Source organism: Melospiza georgiana, chromosome 26, assembly GCF_028018845.1.
Source record: "Melospiza georgiana isolate bMelGeo1 chromosome 26, bMelGeo1.pri, whole genome shotgun sequence".
NCBI classification, from domain to species: Eukaryota; Metazoa; Chordata; class Aves; order Passeriformes; family Passerellidae; genus Melospiza; species Melospiza georgiana.
Window position 1 is genome coordinate 1,863,599 of NC_080455.1, and position 22,288 is coordinate 1,885,886.

A 22,288-nucleotide genomic window follows, 5' to 3' on the forward strand; every position below is an offset into this window, starting at 1 on the left:
ACAGATGTATCAATACTGCCAGATCGCGGAGGGCAGGGCCGGCAGCCTTCCTGCGGCCACGGCTCGGCCCCGGCCCGCTGCGGGGCGGCTGCAGCACCTCCGAGCGCCCACGGGAGGCGGCTCCGGGCTCGGACGCGCCGCACAACCCGCCGGGGCCCGGCTGCGCCCGGGGCCGCTCCCCGCCCTCAGCCGGGCTGGGCGCGTAGCTCGGGCAGCGCACGGCCCGGCCCGGCCCGGCCACTGACCTGCGGCAGCAGATGCAGGAACAGCCAGAGGCGGAGCGGGGCCGGCCGCGCCGCCATGCCGGGCCTGCCGCGCCGCCGCCGCTTTGTTCCGACCTGGGCCGGGCCGGACCCTTCCGCACCGGGCACCGAGAGCCCGCCCCGGACGTCCCGCCTCAGCGCCCCGAGCCGCCAACCGGCTCCGCCGGGGCACGACGTCACTTCTGGCGGTGCCGAATGAAATGGCGAGTGGCGGCGGCGGTGGCGGCGGTGCGGGGAAGATGGCGGTGAGGAACGGGGTAGTGTGGGCTCGGTGCCGGTGGTGCCGGTGGTGCCGGTGGTGCCGGTGGTGCCGGTGGTGCCGGTGGTGCCGGTGGTGCCGGTGGTGCCGGTGGTGCCGGTGGTGCCGGTGGTGCACCTGCGCCCCCGTCCCGCCACCGCGGCATCCCGCAGCGGCGTTCCGGGTCTGTATCTCCGCCGATGGCGCGCTTTAACTGAGCCGCCTGTGCTCTGCCGTAGGATAAGGAGAAGAAGAAGAAGGAGAGCATCTTGGACCTCTCCAAGTACATCGACAAGACCATCCGGGTGAAGTTCCAGGGCGGGCGGGAAGGTGAGCCCGGCGCGTGGCTGCAGCACGGAGCTCTTTGGCCTCTCGGCGTTTTCCCTCAGCCGATGCCTGTCGGCTCTGCCCTCCTGCTCACGCTGCTTTCCCCTCAAGGGAAGCGGAGGAGTAGCGGGTGCTTTGACTTATTGGTGGTTGCACTTAATGGTGCGAAGGTTCTGTCGTTTAAGTGTTCCATTGATCTCCTGGGTGCACTTTAATGGCTCATCTGTGCATCTCTTATTAGTTGTTTTGAACAGCCTTATTTTGGCTGGGGCTGTTTTTTTTTTTTTGTTTTTTTTTTTTTTTTTTTCTCCCTTTCTTTCTTTTGGCATTGCAAGGATGCACTTAAAGGGACAAAGAAACATTTATGGATGTAACAATTAACGCAACTGTCGTGCCTTTCATCTCTTGACATGGTAAGCTTGCCCGGAGCGGTTCAATACATGCCACGGTGCCTTTGCATGCCCGTCCCTTCCCAGCTGGGCAGGTCCATCCCAGTGCGCTTGGTGCCACCCGCAGGCACTTGTTTGTCTGAGTTTATTTACCATGTGCTGCAGTTTCAAACTCCACTGCAGCCTTGTGCTTATAAGGGTTTGGAGGTTACTTGAACTCCTCACTGAGAAATGTATTTGTCGAACTGTGAAGTCCCTCTATGTAATTCTGTGATATATTGAGTGCCTAGTCTTGTGGAATCACGTTCTCCATTAGGGCAAAGTGCTGGTCTATCTGCAGTGCCTTCCCGTGAGGCAGTGCTTATGCTAAAGGCATGATGTGCCAGGAGGGCACCTGGAAGATGGGGTTTCTGAGGAAAGAACTTAAAATATGGTCTTGCTTCATTTTTAACCATAACCTTTCATTAAGGATATTTATTTTGTGTTGGAGTTGTCTTTTTTTTTTCTTTGTGTGACTTGTACTGATTTGTTATACAGTATTCTTAAAGTGCCCTTGAAATTGTCTGAAAGCAAAAATGTTAGTGTCTTGAAGAACATTTGGAAGAATTGATTGAGAAGTCTGTAAGTTTTAATTGGTGCAATGCAGACCAGTTTTTGTGTACTTGCCATTGATAAAGAAGACACTGTTTAATATCTCTGGCCTCATTTGTTTGGACTTGCCTGAAGGAGGGAACAGGCCTGGAGAACTGAATCTACCTTTCATGAAGTCTTATGTTGCTGTATGCCTTGTTTTGGTCCTAATCGTTGTTTTCTGTGTGGTCTTCAATAGCAAGTGGTGTCTTGAAAGGATTTGACCCTCTTCTGAACCTTGTGCTGGATGGTACCATTGAGTACATGCGAGGTAAGTAAAGTGCAATCTTTGGAAAGCTTCCCTTCCCTGGGTGATTTTCTTGACAGAAATCTTACAGCTCTGTAAGTGAATAAGGAGAAACTGCAGATTAACATCACCCAAACTGCAACATGCTTGGGATAACTGTCTTGTAAAGAAAGACATAAGGTGACGGGTCTATGGGACCTGATAGCATGTTCCTGAGGGAATTGGCTTACACTTCCCAGGCTACCCTAAAACATTTAAAAAGTGATGGCAGTCAGATAATGGGAAAGAGGGAAACATTGAAACCATTTTTCAAAAGGGAAGAAAGGAGCCTGGGGAACTACTGTGCTGTCAGCCTGACTTCTTGTGCCTGGGGTGGTCATGGAAAGGATCCTCCTTGGAGCTCTGCTAAGACATATGGAGGACAGGGACGTGATTTTAGACCTCCACCATGGCTTTACCAAGGGAAAATCCTGTCTGAACAACCCAGTGGCCTTTGACACTGTCACAGCAGCAGGCCCCCAGCTGGGTAATAATTAGCATTGCCTCCATGGTCACAGAAGGCTGATCAATATTTTTATTTTATATATATGTATTTATATATATCATTATTAAGAAACCCATTGCTTTAATAGCAATTGCATTACAATACACCTGGACTGAATTGGTCCTCCAATCCAAACACTATCACCATTGGCTAATTAAGAAATCACCCTTTGGTAAACAAATCTCCATAACACATTCCACATGTTCACAATAACAGGTGCAGCAGGCCAAGATAAGAACTATTTCTCATTCTTTTCTCTGAGCTTCTCACAGCCTCTTCCCAGAAAGGCCTGGGAAAGTTGTCTGTTGCTCTCTGTGGCCTGAGAGCAGCTGCCACACCCCACAACATCCTTCTCCCTAAGTTGAAGAGAAGTGGATTTGATGGGTGAACTGTTTGGTGAATGTGGAATTGGTTGGATGATCATATGCAGAGGGTAGTAGTCAATGGCTTCATGTCCTCGTGAACATCAGGGACAGGGGGTGTCCCTCAGAGATCTCTGGGGACCAGTACTGTCTAGTGTCCATCAGAGATGTAGGCAGTGGGATCACGTTCACCCTCAGTCTGCAGGTCACACACCTGAAGGATGGGGGCATCCAGAGGGACCTGGACAAGTTTTTGAAGAGGGCCCAAAGGAACCTCATGAGGTTCAGCAAGACCCAGGCTGGGGGATGAATATTGAGAGCAGCCCTGCTGAGAGGGACTTGGACTTGCTGGTGGATGAGAGGCTGGACAATATATGCTTGCAGCTCACAAAGCCAGCTGTATCCTGGGCTGCATCCCTACCAGGGAGGGGATTCTGCCCCTCTGCCCCTGGGCTCAGCTCAGACCCCACCTGCAGAGCTGCCCCAGCCCTGGGCAACAGCAGCAGGAGGACGTGGGGCTGCTGCAGCCAGGCCAGAGGAGCCACGGAGATGCTGCCAGGGCTGGAGCCCCTCTGCTCTGAGCCAGCCTGGCACAGCTGAGCCTGCTCACCTGGACAAGAGAGATCTTTGAGGAGTTAGTATTGTGCCCTTTCAGTTTTAAAGGGACATAAAGGGAAATGCCAGGGGGTGAATGCTTCAGCAGGCCCTGTTGTGGCAGAGCAAGACGTAATGGGTTTAAACTAAAGGAGGGCCAATGTAGATATAACAGAAGATATAGATCTAAGGAAGACAGGTTTTTTTTGTAATGAGTATGGTAAAAATACTGGGACAAGCTGCTCGGAGAGGTGGTAGGTGCCCCATCCTTTGGGAGCATTCAAAGATGGGACTCTGAGCAACTGGGTGTAGTTAAAGATGCGCCTGCTTGTTGCAGGGGGGCTGTACTAGATGACCTTTAAAGGTGATTCTGCAGCAAAAGTTAGATTAAGCACATTCCCTGTGATAGAACATCCCTGGTAGTCCTTGCTTGAGCTCCTGTATAGTTATCTCACTGGCTGCCCTTTTCCTCTAAAGCTTGAATAAAGCAGTGTCTCTTTCTCTCTGATACAAAAGCTATCATTTGATAGGACAGTGTTTTTGAAGAGTACTCTCCAACCTGTTTAAAAGGGAGCACAGAAGCTTTGAATTTCATCTTTAAAGGAGAGTTTTGAAATGTGTTGTTCATTTCTATTGAATATAGAGATATCTCTATATGGAATACATATGGAATATTGGTTTTGTTTGTCCTAATCCAGCCCTATTTGGCCTGGTCTGAGAATGGACTGGTGCTCTCTTCCCTAGTGCATTGAGAAGTCAGGGTCTTTTTCTGATCTGTGTTAATCCCCAAGTGTTTGTCTATAATGACATTTGAAATGGGATCAAGAGCTTTTTTTAATCACTTACTTAGAGGCTTATGAATTCTTTAATAACTGTGTTCTGCTTTTTGTTGCATACAAAGCAAGTTTTGTTATTGCTTACTGTAGGTAAGGTCTTGAAAACATCAAATGTCACTGCTGCATCACCTGTATGGTCCATGTGTTCAGTAAAACAAAGCAGCTATGCCAGGAAAGAGCATGCATGTCTGTGCCTTTTAAAGCTGATGGAATTTGGTTTCCTTTTCTTATTTTCCTGTTCTAACCATGGATCTCTGCTTTTTAGATCCGGATGATCAATTTAAATTAACAGAAGACACACGTCAGCTGGGACTTGTGGTTTGCAGAGGGACTTCTGTGGTTCTGATTTGTCCACAGGATGGAATGGAAGCGATTCCAAACCCTTTCATTCAGCAGCAGGATGGCTAATGCTTTCTTTGAATTGTCTCTGAAAACTTCGGGGTGCAAGTCATTGGAGAAAACTATCAGTGTGTGAGAAGCTTCCTGTTTTGGGGGGGAAGTTTGAATGTGTATTTGTTAGTGTGAAAGAAGTCAATTTTTATTTTTGTGGCTTTCATAAATGATGAGAGGATGGGGAATGTAAGAAGCATATTCTTGTTTTCCTCCTGCCCCCAAATAAGCGTGTAACTATGTTGTTTAGAGCTGACAGAAGAGAAAATATTGTCGTGAATTGTCTGAGACCTTCTTGATCTTGTGAGTTTTGAAACAACCCCATAAAATTAGTTATGAATGCCCTGAATATTGGTTATATTCTTTCAATTTTTAAACACATTAAAATGCCTTTATTCCAAATTAAAAGCCTAAAAACAGTAGAACATCTTTTTCTTCCTCTTAGATATCAGTACTCAACTGGGGAAGCATTATGTTGTTGTCTTCTGCTGTTGAGTTCAGTCTCTTGTGCAGGAAAATTACTTCCTTGTGTAGTGTCATCACCTTTACAAGGGATGTAGCCAAGAAGGTCTTTTTCAGCACTTGTTCCAGAACTGGTGGGCTGTGATCTGTGTATCAGCAGGCTCAGATATTTCTACAGAGGACTGGTCTAACTTGTGGGATAATGCTTGGTTGAGTGACCTAAACCTTATGGAGGTAGCTATTTGTTACTTGGAATTTTAGGGGGAGAATATTTAATAGCCTAACATTTGTTCAATTGTAGGCAGTATCTGGAAGTACTGCATATTTTTATATTGTAGCTATCCACTTGTGGTTTTGCCTGTTATAACTTGATTTGTAAGTAAACATTTTTATTTCTTTTATACTGCAGAAAATGCAAGATATGAGGAGTTCTGAGTGAATAAAGACAAATTGATCTGTTTCTAAATGTCTGTTTTTTAATCTGTGAAAGTGCACTACAGCTGACATAAATCTAAAATTAGTTCAGGAGGTGCATAAACACTGCAGGATCAGGAGGGACCAGAGCAGAAGCCGTACTTCAAACAGGGAATTGATGGAAAAGGCCTGAGAGCATCTTGTCCCTCTTCTGAAGCATTTTAAAGACTAACTGGTTGAGGCATGTGCCTGGAGCCTGTAACCTGCTTCTGCCACCTGCTCTTGCCTTTATAGAGGACCCTTTATGAGGAGGCTGTGGCAGAGTGAATTGTTTTGCTGGCAGCAGCAGTTTTGTTCCTGAAGGGTGTCAAGAACACATGGCAAGTACAGGTTGTATTGATTATTTTGGCCACAGCACTTTTCTCCCGTGCATAACATTTCCTGGATCAGCTCCAAAATGGGTGGGAACTTAGAGTAGATTTCATTTTAGTGAATCTGACTTCCAGGAGGCTCTGAAACTAGGGACCAGGTGTTGTGTGTGATGTTGCCTGTGTGAACTTGTGTGCGTCTGGATTTTAATCTGGGGACTCACAGAGCTGTCTATGAAGTTGTGCTCCTCACAACCTAGTTTACTAATGCTACAAAACTTGCTTGTGAAACTGCACAGTTCAAAAGATAATCCTTATTTAGGGTGTGAGGAGTAGAATTTGCTTGCCATCAGCCTGAGCAGAGTCTTGAACTGTCCTTTTAGATGGGAGAAAGATTGCTGGTGTTGATGCCAATAATGTGCTGCACTATTTTTGCACTCTAAGTATAGCATCAGAAACAGACCTGCTGGGGCTCTCTGGGCTGGATTCTGGGCTCTCAGTGTTGGGAGATCTGCCTGAAGCTGGGGTCAAGTGTGTAAACTCTGGAGAGGGGCATATTCCCAACATTTCCTGCTCAGGTGATTGGGTGCTTGGTCTTTCTTGTGAGCTGCATGGCTCTCTTGTTCTGTAGCACAGACTCTGAGGTTATACTTTGGAGTCAAGTACCTGAAAAGAAGAATTTGAAAATAATAGGGGACAGACATTTTAGCAGGGCCTGTTGTGATAGGACAAGGGGTAATGGTTTAAGCTAAAAGAAGGGTGATCCAGACTAGAAATAAGGAATAAAGTTTTTATGATGGCATGGTGAGACACTGTCAAGGCTTCTGTTTGCTGAGCTCTGCCAAGAACTGGGGGTGAGTCTTGCTGGTATGGGCTCTTTGGGTAAGGGACTCTCCTTCAAGGTCCCTATCCAAGTCTCTTCATGCAATAGCTTTGGAAAATTTCACTGTGGCATTAGCTGTTGCTTGTCCTACATCTGTGTTTATTTAGTGCTTTTAAATTGAGGATGACTGAACATGTGAAGCCATCTGGGTTTGAATGAGGGCTCACTCCTTCTCTTACTAAAGTATAAAGTTAGATATCTAATAAAAAATGTAATCACATTGGTTAAACTTGAACTAATGAAAGATGAGATAATGGTTGTTTTTTTCCAAATGGGTTCAATGTTTTTTACAACTTCTTTATATTTACTCACTGCTTAGGAATCTTTTGGTTGTTTCTCCAGTTGTTTTCTTTTTAGCCCAGGCTCTTTGCTTGGCTAACAGCTCCCCTTATTTGCTGTGGCCTTACCTGGTAAAAGTAGATGCCAGTCAAATCTGTAATTTTTAGGTTATACAGCTGTTCTGCTAATGCTGTTCAGAAAGCAGCAGAAAAGACAGAAGAACAAAGCAGGAGAGTAGAAAACATGCTATTTTTAGGACAAGATTGGTTTATCTCATACTTATCCTAGCTAGGGGGATAGTGTTTCCAGAGATGGAAAGGGCTGCATAAGACTGAGTTAAAATTAACTGCCTGGCAGTATACAAGCATGGAGCCTGCACAAGAGCCACAGGAGCTGGGACCTCAGACAGAAATGATTGCAGACACAATTCTTGAGGTTGGAGAGAGACTCTTCCAGGTCAGCCGTAGGGTGCTTTCAGTACACAGTCGATATTTTGAAGCCATGTTTTTTGGAGGAGCAAGAGAGAGCTCTGAACAGCACATAGTGATCAAAGGGATCGATGCAGTGCCATTTCAGGCACTACTTGAGTTCACTCGCACGGCCCAAGTGCTCATAGGTCAAGAAAATGTGACCAGCTTACTGGAAACAGCTGATTTTTTTCAGTTTGACAGGGTGAAACTGTTGTGTGAGAAATTTCTGGAGAGAGAACTGCATGTTTCAAACTGCCTGGGCTTGATGACCTACTCACAGCAATTTGCCTTTACAGAGTTATATGTGTCTGCTATGAATGTGGCTCTCACTCACTGGGGGGATGTGATATGCCAGGAAGAATTTAAGGCATTACCCAAGGAAATGCTGGTGCAGCTCCTGAAGAGTGATGACCTCTTCATTTCAAGAGAGGATGTGGTTTTTGATAGTATTATGATTTGGATAATGGAGGACCCAGCAACAAGAGAGGAAGAATTTCTGGATTTGGTGGGCGAAGTCAGGGTCACCTTTCTGAGTTTGTCCTTCCTCGATATCTTGGTGAAACGCAGCAAGCGTGCTGGAGAGACAGATATCTTTTCCAGACTAATAAAGAAGTTAGACAGCTGTCCCCCACCCAGCTGGCAAAATCCGAAACTGTGTCCTTATGCTGGCCGGAGCTATGACACCTTATATGTCCTGGGAGGAAAGCATGACAAGGAACAGCAAGAATTATTTCTCTTTCAACCTAAAACAGGGACCTGGCAGGCTTGTTCTCCCCTGCAGCGCAAGAACCTCACCCAGTATGCAGTGGCAGCAGTAGGTAACTTACAGACGAGGGAGACTGAGCAGATGCAAACAGAAGTTGAGCCTGAGTCCCAAATGCAGGGAGTCCAACTGTTGCTGTAAAACTGTTGTGCTCAGCATTGCTAAAACCTCATTCGTATTGGTGTTCATATTTGTTCAAAGAATGCTTTTTTCTTCCTTGGTCCTGGGAGAGTGCTAGACAACACTATTCTCCTATAGCAGAAACTATGCAGTCTCCCAAGCTCCTTACCTTGACTTTATCTGGAATTAGTCTAAGGACTTGGCTTTAAAGCCAAGTGTATTTTTTGGCCTTCTCTTTTGTAGTGATTTAGACATATGACAGGTGACTTCTGATTTATAGTTGCCATTATATTAAACTTATCTACAGATGTTGGGAAATCTTCATGCTTGGAGACTTTCAAGCCAGCTCAATACTATGGCTTCCTGTATTAGTGTTGGTAATAGTTCCATTTCTGGTAGGAGTTTAGAAGTAAGATCGCTGAGGTTCTTTCCAACCAGTGTTTCCATGATTCTGTTCAAAACTGGGAGCAGGCTTGGAAAGACAGGCTGCATTCCATAGGCCAAATGAATTAAATACTGCAAACTGATAGAGCAGTGATTTTCTCTTATCTTGCACGTTATCAATACAGCCCAGAGTGAAATGAGAACCCCAGGTATCAGGAGCAATTTTTAGCCTTTACATGACTAGTATTTTCTTTGCTGTGCTTCCAGGGAGCTTCCTTTTTGTGACAGGAGGATATTTCCGGGATGAATTTGTGTGGTACAGTGTGGATTGGGTGCTCATCTACAACTGCTTGGACAATTGCTGGCTGGAAGGGCCAGCCATGAAGAAGTCCCGCAACAGCCACTGTGCAGTAGGAGTAGGGCTCCACTTGTACGTGCTCGGAGGGAGCACGGATGAAGGGATCATCCCAGCAGTGGAGCGCATGGCTCTGATGGAGTCAGAGTGGGAAAGCATGAGTCCTATGGCTCAGCCTGTGGAGAGAGGTGATGCCACCAGTGTGGGAACCAGGATCTATGTGGTCTGTGGCCTGGATGAGAATGGACACGTGTATGATGGAGTGCAAAGGCTGAACACAGAGACAGACAGCTGGGATGTCATCTCGTTCTCGCCTCTTCCAAGGTAAGAAATAATATTCTGGGACCTGGCAGAAGATGAAGGATTCTAGTGTTGATCCGGCTCCAGGAAGAGGTTATAGTGTAGAAATCCATAAGTTCTGTCCCTGCAACACTTCTGTGATTCTCTGTTTAAATAGGACTTCTGATCTGAGGACCAAGGTTACCCTGAATATTTCAGGGGTCAAATCTTTCTGTTGATTCTGATCAAGGGTTTCTTCTCTCTCAGGTATGACCTCTGCATCACATCCCTGAATGGGGCTCTGTACACTGTAGGAGGGGAAGCTTTTCGGTTTGATGTGGAGACAGATGAATGGACCCAGGTGAATGAGGAATGCTTGACCCAGAAGTTCTTCATGGGATGCAGCACCGTGAATGGACAAATTTATCTTCTTGGGCAGAGGAAGGGAAACAGCACCCTCCCCATTGCAGTCCTCTTTGATCCCTACACTGATGTGTGCCAGGTCATAGATAACAAACTCCCTTGCCCTGTTCCTATTCATGGCTGTGTCTCTGTGCGAAGATTTGATACATGGGCATAAGAGTGGAAGATGTGTACTTTACAGCTGAAGGGAGTTAGATTGCATCAGCTTTGGCCTGTGACATTTAAACAATTTTATTCCTTTGTAATTTTACCTTTTCTTTTCTACTTGACAAATGAACTTGAAGCCAAAGCCAGTGCAAACTTTGTCTACACAAAGGCTGCAGGTCATTGTTGAAAATGGTGATTGGTATTGTTATGGCATATAAACTCCTTAGGGTTGATGCTTAGTAAAGGGCTGTTCTGACCTTTAACCTCTGTGTCTCTCTGTTCTTTGAACAGCTGGAAAATCACTGCCTCATTGTTAGAAAATATCATAGGATTTAAATAATCAAATGGGTGTCAAGGGAATCTTCAGCAGGGTTATAAGCCCATAGTGCTGTAGACAGAGCCAAAAACCCAAACAGCAATTGCTGTCAAGCCATACTTAATATCCAGTACCATTTTAGCCTGAAATAAGCAAGTTTCCCAGGTTAATTATGGCTAAAATTATCTTTGGTCAAGGCTGAAAAGCACCACATAAGGTGGGAGACTGTTCTGGATTTATGGATTCAAGTATGTGATGACAAACTTTTGCACATTGAGTCTTAAGAATCTGGCTTCAGTTTCCTTAGTTGTCTTTGGGTTCACAGCTGCAGAGACTCAGAATAAAAATGCCCATCCCAAAGCACTAAAATGAAGTTGCAAGGAGCAGGGTCCTGCACATGGCTGTAATTAAAGACTGTGTATGAGGAAGAGAATTTCCTGGGCAGAACTATGGCCTATGGGTGGTAGGGATTGATCTCCAAGGGCGCTCGGGCCTCCCAAGTGTGGAGAGGGAGAGAGTGACTGCCCAAGTGTGGAGAGGGAGAGGGTGACTGCCCCATGGGTGCAACAGATCGAGCTGGGAGGCTGCACTGCAAGCACTGCTGTCATCTGTACTGTCAGTCTGTCCTCTGATGTGACGCAGCAAGAGAGCTCCTGAGCTGAGTTACCATCATCTCCAGAGAAGGGGAGAGGCCTTAAAAACTGAGAGGTGTTGGTGAAAAGCAATCCTGCCACTGTGACAGCTCTGTCAGGGCAGCAGGCCTGCAGACACGGAGCCCTCTAGGTCTGCTTTGGCTTCCTCTCCTCACCTGCTCCCTCCCAGAGCCGGGGGTCCCATGATGGGGCTGCAGCAGCCAAGGCTGGGCCTGTTCTCTGGGCCCAGAGGCCAGTTGTGCCCTGGAGGCTGTATAAGTCTTTTGAATTATGAAATTCTCATGTTTCATGTGGGGTTTTAAAAGAAAGCATCGTACTTGAAGGATTAATTCATGAGCAAACCCTTACCCAGGGATCCCCATGAAGGGCCTTTCACCTCACCAAAGGGTGACATCCTGCTCGAGGCTGATGCTCCACAGAGAGGGTGGCTGCCTGCCTTCCAGCATTGCAGCCTGCAGACCCAAATTCCAGAGTCCTTCAAGTGAAAGCTGGTTCAATGTTTGAGTTACATGATGTCAGACTGCCAGCAAGCTTCAAAGATTTTCCTGCTGACATATGGTCTGCTAGTGTAAAAAGATTTCATGCAAAATGTACATAAAGCAGACTTTTTTTGGTGTAATTAATTTTTTACATTTACTTAAAATTTATTGTTATGCTATAAATTCTGAAAGTTAGAACTTATGCAAGAAATTACAAGAAGAAGCATCATCCAACTCCCAAGCTATCCAGGTAAAATGATAGTGTTGTAATGATCCTATTTTCCAATTTTAAAAATGACATCTCAACAAAATTATTACATCCATATAGAAAGCTTTCATTGATAATGTATAATTTCTGATGGAAAAAAGTGCCTTTGGAAGAATTTAGATCCTTTCCATTTTAGGAGACTTTTCCCTGAGTAGACATGCAGTAAGCAAAATCTTTTAGACATTAGAGCTGTTTTGAATAATTCATACAGAAAATACAGCTTGTATAATTTAACCTGGCCTTAGCTGCAGAAATGGTTTATCCCGGAGCCTGACCATTTTATACTTCCCAAGTGAAAACTTATTTGCCATTCAAACCAGTACCTTTCACATGCAAGTCCTTTCATGGGGTGGCTGGCAATGAATGCCAGTGTCTTTTGAAACTGCAAATTGGTTAAATCTTCCCCAGTTTTAGTTTATTATCTCATGAACCTTTTGGGAAGGCTTTGAAATAATGACAGATAGGAGCCATATCTTCAACAGCTTGTTCAACCCCCCTCTTCTCTTTATACAGTGGGTCTTTGGCTGGTATACCCTTCCATTCCTGGATTAATGACTATGGGGTAGTAGTAAAAGAATAATCCTAATAGAAGAATTATAGGAAACAACTCCTGAAGTGACTTAACTGCTTATAGATGTGATGAAATTCACCACCTAGGCCTCAGGCACACTGCAGTGAAGCCCTGTCCAGCCTCTCTCCCAATCCTGTTCAGCCTTCCTGCATTCCAAACACTGCCTGGATCCTGGTGTTTTGCAGCAAGCCCCGTGCTATTCTTTGTTCTTTGCCAGATCCTCTCCTTGCTCTTGTCACTCTCTTTAGTGTCACTTCTGGCATCTTGTCTTTTCTGAAGAAAAGAGAGTTTATATTGTATTTAAGAAGACTAGTCCTGTATTCATTCACTGCCCTCGGGGCCTAACGTGGCAGCTAAAATAAGAGGTGTGATCATGTCATTAAAGCCAGTGCCTCATTGTCCCTGCAATGGGAGGCTCAGAAACCTCATCCTTATCCCTGCGTTGAGGTGTCAGATGTCCTGACCACCTTTTGTGGCACAGACAGCCACTTCCAAGCAGACTTGTGTGGCAGAGAAAGTGAGAAGAGGTGCCTGCTCTGAGCAGAGCTCTCCATGGGCTGTCATGTGGGAGCACACGTGAGGAGCTCATCAAGAAGGTGTCAAACTGCTTGCATAATGCAAACATAATGTGAGGATGAGAGACCAGAGGGGTGTTGAAATAAGACAGGTGGATATAATGAGGTATGAGTATAAAGCTTTTTGTCATAAGGTGGTGCTGTCTCCATACTTGAAGGTTTTGAAAAGTAAACTGGAAAAACTAAACAGGGAAAAGCCTTAGGTAACCTGATCTGATCTCACAGCTAAGTTCTGCAGGCAGGAGGTTGGACAAGAATATTTCTTATCTCTCTTCCAATATGAATTATCTTGTGATTCCATGTATTTGCTGCTCACCTGTTGTAGAAATTTCAACCAGCACTTGGTGTGGTTCCAAAACCAAGGCTTCTGTGCATAGAGAAGGCAGCAGTAAGAACCCAATGCCTTTCAATGACACATGAAGACCATGGGAAGAGGTATTGCAAGGACTCAGTGTGCCCATGCTAGATCCAGTCTGGCTCTGAGCTTTGGAGAAACTGGTTGGCAAAATGCATTTATCATTAGTGAATGTACAAGATGTGATAGGGAGAGTCTTTGGAGCAGTGGGCAGCAGCCACAGCCAGGACAGGCTCTGCTCTTGTCTGAGGTGCAGGTATCTGTGGGGACACTTACACCAGGATCTAAGGCAAGAACAGCAGAGTGACATCTCTGACACCTAGGCAGCTCCACCCAGGGAAAAGGGAACTTCTAAATCAGCATTAGGGATGATTCTGCTCCATACCCCTGAATTTGTCCTTCTTTGGCTTTGCACCCACAGTCATGACCACACATTGTCTTTGGATGGGCTCTTTAAAGTGGCTGGGGACCATCAGCCTCATTTGCAATGAACAAAGAGCCCTTGAAAGATGTGCCTTCACAGCATGACCCTGCTCACATGCTTACATCACACAGAAGAGCCAGTCCAGAGAAGAATGAGGTGAAATAAAATGTAAATCTCCAACTAACACAGAAAACAAGGAATTAAGACCTCCTCCAGAGTTGAAATAGCTCCCCAGGCTGTGCCCAGGATGCCCACAGGGGAACCTGTGCTTGTGTGGACAGAGATTTGCAGAATCTCAGCTCTGCTGGCACATGGGAGCATGTGCTGTAAGGCTTGAGGGTATCCCCTGCCCAGCCAGGCTCTGCTGAGATCCACGCTTTGCCCAGATTCCTTGGGCATCCCATCAGTGCTAAAGAGGATGCAGTAGGACTACCAAGATGCCTCTCCCTGTCTCCTTTTGTTGTGTGAATGTTTGTAGATCACCTATCAGATGCTTATACACCCCAGACAGTGGAAGGCAACCAGTTTTTCTGAGTGATGGCACAGGAATTTATGATGGCACTGGGGGATTTATAAGTTTCTTCAGAAATGCTGCAGTAGGAAGCACTGCACAAGCTTTCAGGTGGAGAATATATTTTTTAAACATAATAACATGATTCAAACACAGAATAATTTCTTTTTCAGAGGGGGAAGAGGAGTAGATCTCATACCTGATGGGGGTCTTTATGTACATATAGCATTAAACCTCAAGGTGAGAACCAGAGATAACTTGATTCTCTTGATCAAGACACTTGGTGACTCCTCTCTCCACCATGACTCCATGTATTACTAAGATATGCAGGAAGATTTAATGTAAGAGAGCAAACAACTTCAGGAAAAGGAAGGCTGTCAAGACTTTGGTACTTTGTTGGGTTGTTCAGTTTTAACCTCCCTCTTTCATGGCATGCGCTGCCTCCTAACTGCACTTCATGGATTCATTTTCTGCCCAACCATCCATGCTGACAAGATCTTAAAATTTTAATTTTGTATCAAAATCACTTTTGAAAATAAGTTTAACACATTTTACAAGGGGCTTTTGTGCTCAAAATCCCTCTGAGGGATTTTGAGATTTAAACCTGTTCTCCATCAAGGCCAGTAGACTCTGTTGAGGCAAATTTAACTTTTCAAAGGTAAACATGGGAAGCTGGCAGTGCTGCAGATGGCTCTGTGTGCAGTACGGGGACCTGCCCTCATGAGACAGAGGCTCTGCTCGCAGGCACAGCAGCTCCCTGGCAGTGGGTTTGGGGTAAGGACAGGACAGAGGGTATTGATGATGTGAAGGCTTCCATCACCAAAATCTAACCCAACTACCCAGCCTCACAGAACTTCTTCATCAACCTGGGGTGGTCCTGGGCCTGCCAGTGCCTGAACCAGGTCTCCACTTTTTGACAGGCAGGTCACTTTGCTTGGCCAGTGCAATCTGCTCCTCCTGGAAAAGAGAGCAGGGAGGAAGGACAGAGCCTTTTGCAGGCTGTCATTCCCTGTGAGGCCTGCTTCTGCCTGTCTACCTTTGCCCAAAGTACACCTTTCTTTGAAAAAATTGTATCAACTCTGTTTGCATTTGTGAACTCCCAGATTGTTTTGGCCATTTTAAAACTCCAATTCAGACATATCTAAATGCAGGTTCAGAAGTAAGCACAGCCTCTCCCTGGTTAAATTTTGTCACCTGTACACAATGGGATGTAATGTCTGGCTATAAAAGTCTAAATACATTGTTTTTCATCTCTGATACAATTTTGGCTTATAATTATCAGCTATTGATAAAAGCTGAAGATAAAAGAAGTTTTAACTTGGAAAGATAAAGAAATAGACACATGGTTCACTCTATAATGTCAGTAAACCATTCAGCTGTTGAAGTGGCAGTCACAGGCTAAAAGGCATCAATTCTATCATTCTCATTTTCTTCATGAATTCCAAATAACATGATGTGATAAATAGATATGATTTGTGCTGACAAAATTGAAACAGCAATCAATATTGATACAGTAATTAATATTTGGAAATAATAATACAGTTAAAAGTTGTAATGCCAAGAAAGAAAGGGAGAGGATGGGTTCCACCCCCCCCCCCCTTCCTGCAGATGTTCAAGGACAGGAGAAAATAACAAGAGATAGCAGTTACTAAAAATTAACAGAAAGAAGGGAAAATCTGGTTAGGTCCCAGGAAAATGCCAGCTATAAGTGATTTATTGCTTTGATTCTTAAATGTAGTAATATGTTAGTCTTGGCTTACATTGTACTGGTTTGGTGTGCATGTGTAACCCAAAGGTGAATTAAAGGACATAGAGGAAGAGGTGAGGCCTTCATCAAAAACGACCCTCAAAGATTTGTGCGACCACCAAAACAAGTGGTGGAGCATGCGCGGTAAAGGTGGTGATGAGGGCGGAGGTAGAAATGTGATGAATCGAAAATGGGAGGAGATGGCATTGACACATGACATATGAGGTGAGAATCTTCACTTTGCAGGCTCGTACGTGAGGTGGCAAGGGTCCAGAGCCCTGCACTCCGTACCCTGCGGTTATCTTCTGCTTATGCGTTATTATTGGAACCAAATTATCCCTTAATCAAATTATATTGTCAATATATATTTTCTAAACTATTCAATTAAAGTTGCTGCTACCTAAAATATTGTTTGGATTTTTTTTACGATGGGATAATTGGGCAAATGTAACAATGACAAGAGTTTATAAACTGTGATTAAAATTAATGTAAAGATGAGCTCATAAGCATTTTATAATTAATCTGACAAAGTTTCATCGTTATTACAGTAAATTATTTTTTAAAATCAATGCATCAGTGTGAGTCGTGATCCAGGCCCAGAGACTGGTGGTGGATGAAGCTAAATCCAGCTGGAGACTGGTGACCAATGGTTTCCCCCAGGGCTGAGTTTTGGGGCCAGTCACATTTAATATTTTCATCGATGATCTGGACAAGGGGATCAAGGACACCCTCAGTCATTTCACAGGGTGGGATGTTGATTTGCTGGAGGGCAGGAATGCTCTGCAGAGGCAATTTGACAGGCTGGATCAATGAGCCAAGGCCAACAAGGCAAAGGGCTGGGCCCTGCCCTTGGGTCACAAGAACCCCATGGGACAATCCAGGTTTGGGGTAGAGTGGCTGGAAAGCTGCCTGGTGGAGAAGGACCGGGGGTGCTGGTCAACAATAGCTGAACTTGAGCCCAAGTGTGCCCAGGTGGCCAAGAAGGCCAATGACACCTGGCCTGTACCAGCCAGTGTGGCTGCAGGACCAGGGCAGTGACTGTCCCTCTGTGTTAGGCAATGGTGAGGCCCCACACCAAGTCCTGGCTTCAGTTTTTGGCCCTTCACCCCAAGAAGTCACTGAAGGGCTGGAGCATGCCCAGAGAAGGGAACAGAGCTGGGGAAGGGTCTGGAGCACAAGGCTGATAAGGAGCAGCTGAGGGAGCTGGGGGGGCTCAGCCTGGAGAAAAGGAGGCTCAGAGAAGACCTCGCTCTCTACAACTCCCTGGCAGGAGCAGAACAAGATGAAATGGCCTCTAGTTGTTCCAGGAGAGGTTAAGATTGGAAAAACTTCAAGCCCTGGCACAGGCTGCCCAGGACTGTGGTGGAGTCCCCATTCTTGAATACATTTAAAATACGGGTAGATGTGGTACATGGAACATGCTGGTGGCCTTGGCAGTGCTGGAAGAATGGCTGGACTTCAAGATCAAGTTGGAGAGCTTTTCCAACCTAAATGATTCTGTGATTCTGAAGGACTTGGAGTTCTGCCAAAAATAAGCAGCCTTAATAGACTCTACCCAAAGGGGTGGTGGCTGCCTCCTGCCAGAGCCAGCAGCTGTGACAGCAGCTGCAGTGTTTGACACATGGCAGGTCAGGGGTGCTGGATTGCAGCTGCTGAACGTGTTGGAAGCTGCTGCAATATCTGCTGGTACATCTGTTCCCTGAAGGGTGGCAAACAGCAACTGCCTGGCTTGTGAGGCTGGCGGGCCTGGCCTGGGACAGAGAGAAGGTGTTGCTTGCCTGGGCTTTTGGGACAATGGGACACAGGAGACACTCACCTTCTTTGGGGTTCAGAATGTAGGAGCCTTCCAGCGTGGCATTGGTCTGAACTTTGGGCCTTCACTTGTCGCTCACCCCAGTGCCCTGCCCGAGGGCAGAGTCAGGGCTCCGTGAGAGGAAGGAGCTCTGGCAGCACAGGACCTGTGTGCCCACACTGCAGCCAGGGTCAGCCAACAGCAGGATGCTGCCAGTGCCATGCTCTGTGCTGGATTTAGAGCCCCAGCACCAGCAGAGTGCTCCCACACCTGGCTCAGAGCACAGCCCAAGGCTCCCAGTGCTGCTCCAGCACCACTCAGAGCTTGGTACCTCTGCCAGGTCAAAGCTGTTTCTTCACAAGCACAATGGCACCAAAGCAAAGGTGGAGTGGAGACAACCGTAACGATGGCTAAATAAGAAATAGTTAAGTTTGCTGAGGCAACAAAACACAGAGCATGCCTCTGTGTTGGAGTATATGCTGGCCCTCCTTACTGCGCTCCTGAGCAGTCCAGAGGATGCCACAAAAACAGTCTGCAAGTGTCTGAGTGTCCCATGGGCTCTGTGTCTAGGGTACCTGACCACTGTCTACAGCAGGAGCCAAGGACAAAACACATGGGAATATGCTGGTTCCTGCAGGAAACCCCAGAAAAGCTCTAGTGGGAGGCATTGTGTCCTAAATCATGTTGTTTCTAGGAAGCCAGGCAGGTGCAATATGCCTTCCCTTCTTTGAGGGAAGACCTGATGACCCTGGAATTAACTCTGGCTCTTCCTACAGCTCTCATCTGCCTCATCTTCTTACATGGCTGTGCACTGCAGGCAGGAGCCAGCACTTGGGGCAGATGGGTCAGTGAGAGACCCTCTGTCCCAGCTTAGGGCAGGTTTGCTGACCACAGCTTTGATACTTCATGTCCTCCCCTTTTCCCCCTGGAGTCCTGCTGTGCCGGGTGGGAAGCACTCTGGCAGTTCTGCCCACAGGGGCACACAGCCCTGTTTTAACTGACCAGCTTCCAATTTTCTGAGCGTGAGGGCTGATCTGCACCTCCCCACATGTCAGTCCTTGTTCCTGAAAAAGGGGCTCAAAGCCCTCTCTGAATCCATCTCATGGGATGAGCAATGTGGATCTGCCTCATTTCCACACCCAAGTTCTGGGGAGATGCTAACCAGTACCCAGGCTCCCTAGGGTGACAAGCCTGCAGCTGGGACCCTGGAGTGGATCATCACCCCTGGCAGCACTGGGGTCCTCTGGTGCCAGGAGGAGAAAGTGAGGCAGAGCTGGGCAAAGAGTGGTGTGAGCAAAGAGGTCCCATGGCAGCTGCAGGAGCTCGGGGTTAGGGAGCTCACACAGCACCTTCAGGAGCATCCTCTAGGATCAGGCTGAACCCTGGCTCAGCTAGGGGCTTCCAGCACTGACATACCCACTAAATCCCTTATCTGTGCTGCAAGCTGCCTTATCTGCCTTGGACTGTCTCCAGAGGGACCCACCCACAGCTAAGGTGTGATTGAGAGATTGACTTGTCTTTTTACAACTACAGGTACAGGAAAAAGGGAGGGCAGGGGAAAGAGCTGCCATACCATACAAATACCATATGGTATGAAAAGCAGAGAGATTCATTATTCTTGGGGACAATCCCATGTACACTTTGTAGTGGTCAGGAGACAGGCAAGGATTATTCTGGAGCAGCACTGCAAAACACTGGTGACAATCAGGCACAGGAAAAAACAGAGGTGCTGCACTCACCTTTCAAAGATGCATCAGAAAAAGATCAATAATGGGGCACCAGGGATGCAGAGCAGGAGGTGCTGAGGCTGTGGGTACTGTATGTCTGCAGACTCCTTCAAGTCCTCCCAGATAGCTCCAGGTGACAGGCAGTACTCATGGTGCCAGAACCCCTCTGACACTCCCATTCTGGTCAAGACAGTGGGCACAGAAACCAGAGGCTGCCTGCAGCAAGCAGGTGTTAGTAAGGCATAAAGCTCACTGCTAAATCAGGATTCCCAACTCAACAGCTCATCACTCACTGTCCCAACCTCTTGCTCAATCCCATGAGAATGTCAGACCACTTGAAATATCATCACTTGTTCTGATGTGTCTGTGAGCTTGGAGGTGGGGTAAGATGTCCTAGTACACAAGGAGGTGGCTGATTTCAATTTCACTGTTTCACAGATGACACCTCCCTGGTGACACTATCAGCAGAGTCATCTCTCTTGCCCCCTCTTTCTTTCCTTCTCATTCTGCAAAGCCCTCATCTCTTAATCAGCTCTGACACCCAGCAGAGGGTGTGGATTGATGTCCCAGGGGAGACCACCCATTGTCTACATCCATTGTCTACATCCATTAAAATCTTCTGGCATCTTCAAGGCCCCAGCAGTCCCAGTTTTGGTTCCTTCATCCTGTCCAGTGGCATCCCATATCCTGTTTGTGTTTTGAATCCTCATGTACTGAGCACAAAGCTGAGGCACTGCTCCCCAGAGCAGTTCTGGAGTGCTCACACACAGATCAGCACTCCAGGACATCCTTTCTCCTGCACCACCTTCCTCTGCTCCACTTAGCCTCACCTGTGTTCTGTCAGTCTCTGTGATGTGAACTGCAGCAGACAACATGCAACACCATCATGAAGAACCTTCATTATCAGCTGATTTTGCTCTTTGCCTTTCCCTCCCCCTTTTTTGTGGGCACCTGCCCCAATACACAGTTGCAAGCAACCAGTGTTGGTCTCTCACAGTCAGCTCAGGTGGGTTTCCTTTCTGAATGCCTTTGCAAAGCTGAGCAGGGTGCAGGTTCTCTCCACTAGCTGTGCTCACCAATTTTTTGGGGTACCTCCAGCAGAGTGAAACAACTTCCCCACAGACACCCTGCCCCTTGGGGACTCTTTCCTATTATGTTCATATCTGTTTCCAAAAATTCTATCATATATAATACTTTCTCCTGCTCTGACCAGTCTTAATGTCAGACTACAGAAGGCTGAAGTTTCTTACATTCCCACTGGAACCCTCTTAAATTTTTCTGATAACAAGATGATTTGAAACAAAGAACATAATTCCACAGTTGGTAGTTGAACTCCCTCTAAGAACAAATTTTCCTCCTGCCAGTGGCTTTGAAGGTTTGCTGTTACTCAGGTAATCTGTGTGCTAGGTGACATTTTCTCCCCTGTTGGCTTGAAGTGGATCCTCTTGCAGTATGTTCTCAGTGAGATGTCAGATATTGAGCCCTCTCTCTCAGCTGGGGAGCCACCCAGGGCAGCTCACTGCATTTCTTGGCTCTAGCCTGACCTATCCCTGTGTTGCTGCCACCATCATTTCTGAATCCAGCCATCTTGCCAATGTTTCATACTGCCTTTCAAGTTGTTTCTCAGGATATTTCTTGGCCTGCTTTATCACATGCTTATATTCATCTGACAAAGTTATAGGTCCCTTCCCTTGTTTAGACATGACTTCAGCTTTTTGAACAAGGCCTTGTCTTTATTTGCAGGCACTGTGTCTGCTGTACCTTTGAGAATGAGAAAAGCAATGCTGTTCCAAGTGCAGCCATCCAAGAAAAGGTTCCCTTGGGCATACATTTCTGAATGAAATAATGTGAAATAACGTGATAACGGAGATCTTTGAAATTTACTGTGTGCAGGAAGAAGGAAACAAGCGTGCCAAATTATTCTTAAAACAAGATCCAAAATGGCAGCAGATGTCCACGATTCCTGGAGTCAGCAGATTCAGGTCAGCCATAATTTTGGGCTAGGGCAGCCTGGGGGCCACACTGTGCCAGCCTTGACTCACCCACCTCCCAGCAGCCTGGAAGCATCTATATATGCTGTTTTTCTCATGGCTCACCTGGAGCTGCATGCCTCGTCTCCCACAGCTGCTCACTAACATTACGTGGGCACACACTTTGTGATATCTCATCAGTGCATATGGGGGATAAAAGAATGGGGAAAAGAGAGTCAGGCCCTGCTTGGTGCCCAGTGCTCCATCTGGAAACAGAACTCTCCTTTAGAGAGTGAGTCCTGTGAGGAGAAGCTGAGGGAGCTGGGGGGGCTCAGCCTGGAGAAAAGGAGGCTCAGGGTGATCTCTCTACAGCTCCCTAACAGGAGGGTGTAGCCAGGTAGGAGTTAGGGTGACAGGAGCAGAGGAAATGGACTCAAGCCATGCCAGGAGAGGTATGGGTTGGACATCAAGAAGAATTTTTTCATGGAAGGGGTTGTTAAACATTGGAATGGGCTGCCCAGGGAGGTGGTGGAGTCTCCGTCCCTGGAAATAATTAAGAAGTGATTGGACTCTGCTCTGATTGACCAAGTGGTGACTGGTCACAGGCTGTACTTGATGAACTCAGAGGCCTCCCCCAATCTAATGGATTTGGTGGTTCCATGAAATGCTCTGCTGGGTTTCTCAGCAGACAAGTGACAGGCTAGCTGCAAGTTTTCTACAACAGCTGTTCTGT

The 22,288-nt window shown here is 46.6% G+C and overlaps 3 protein-coding genes across 4 annotated transcripts in view; 2 read left to right on the forward strand and 1 right to left on the reverse strand.

Moving 5' to 3' along the window:
- Positions 1 to 320, reverse strand: part of SPPL2B (signal peptide peptidase like 2B) — a 31,123-nt gene extending 30,803 nt beyond the window's left edge. For both annotated transcript variants that reach the window (XM_058040988.1, XM_058040989.1), the window contains exon 1: positions 246 to 320. In XM_058040988.1, the coding sequence (XP_057896971.1) occupies positions 246 to 302 (57 nt within the window). In that variant the 5' untranslated portion in view covers positions 303 to 320. The remainder of the gene's footprint in view (positions 1 to 245) is intronic.
- Positions 321 to 443: 123 nt separating this feature from the next.
- LSM7 (LSM7 homolog, U6 small nuclear RNA and mRNA degradation associated) lies at positions 444 to 5,748 on the forward strand. Its single transcript, XM_058041001.1, has 4 exons — positions 444 to 508; positions 741 to 831; positions 2,047 to 2,118; positions 4,696 to 5,748. Exons 1-4 carry the CDS (start codon positions 464 to 466, stop codon positions 4,836 to 4,838), a joined length of 351 nt encoding a protein of 116 aa, XP_057896984.1. The 5' UTR covers positions 444 to 463; the 3' UTR covers positions 4,839 to 5,748.
- Positions 5,749 to 7,388: 1,640 nt separating this feature from the next.
- LOC131093711 (kelch-like protein 24) lies at positions 7,389 to 10,232 on the forward strand. Its single transcript, XM_058040991.1, has 3 exons — positions 7,389 to 8,514; positions 9,231 to 9,642; positions 9,865 to 10,232. The coding sequence occupies exons 1-3, from the start codon at positions 7,593 to 7,595 to the stop codon at positions 10,175 to 10,177; spliced, it is 1,647 nt and encodes a 548-aa protein (XP_057896974.1). The 5' UTR covers positions 7,389 to 7,592; the 3' UTR covers positions 10,178 to 10,232.
- Positions 10,233 to 22,288: the final 12,056 nt, after the last annotated feature.

What these genes read in the sequence shown, in the direction of transcription:
- LOC131093711 (XM_058040991.1), top strand. Translation starts at nt 7,593, where the DNA reads ATGGAGCCTGCACAAGAGCCACAGGAGCTGGGACCTCAGACAGAAATG. An exon ending in GTATGCAGTGGCAGCAGTAG is followed by an intron (nt 8,515 to 9,230) that starts GTAACTTACAGA and finishes CTGTGCTTCCAG; the next exon opens with GGAGCTTCCTTTTTGTGACA. An exon ending in TCGTTCTCGCCTCTTCCAAG is followed by an intron (nt 9,643 to 9,864) that starts GTAAGAAATAAT and finishes CTTCTCTCTCAG; the next exon opens with GTATGACCTCTGCATCACAT.
- LSM7 (XM_058041001.1), top strand. Translation starts at nt 464, where the DNA reads ATGGCGAGTGGCGGCGGCGGTGGCGGCGGTGCGGGGAAGATGGCG. An exon ending in GCGGTGCGGGGAAGATGGCG is followed by an intron (nt 509 to 740) that starts GTGAGGAACGGG and finishes GCTCTGCCGTAG; the next exon opens with GATAAGGAGAAGAAGAAGAA. An exon ending in TACCATTGAGTACATGCGAG is followed by an intron (nt 2,119 to 4,695) that starts GTAAGTAAAGTG and finishes TCTGCTTTTTAG; the next exon opens with ATCCGGATGATCAATTTAAA.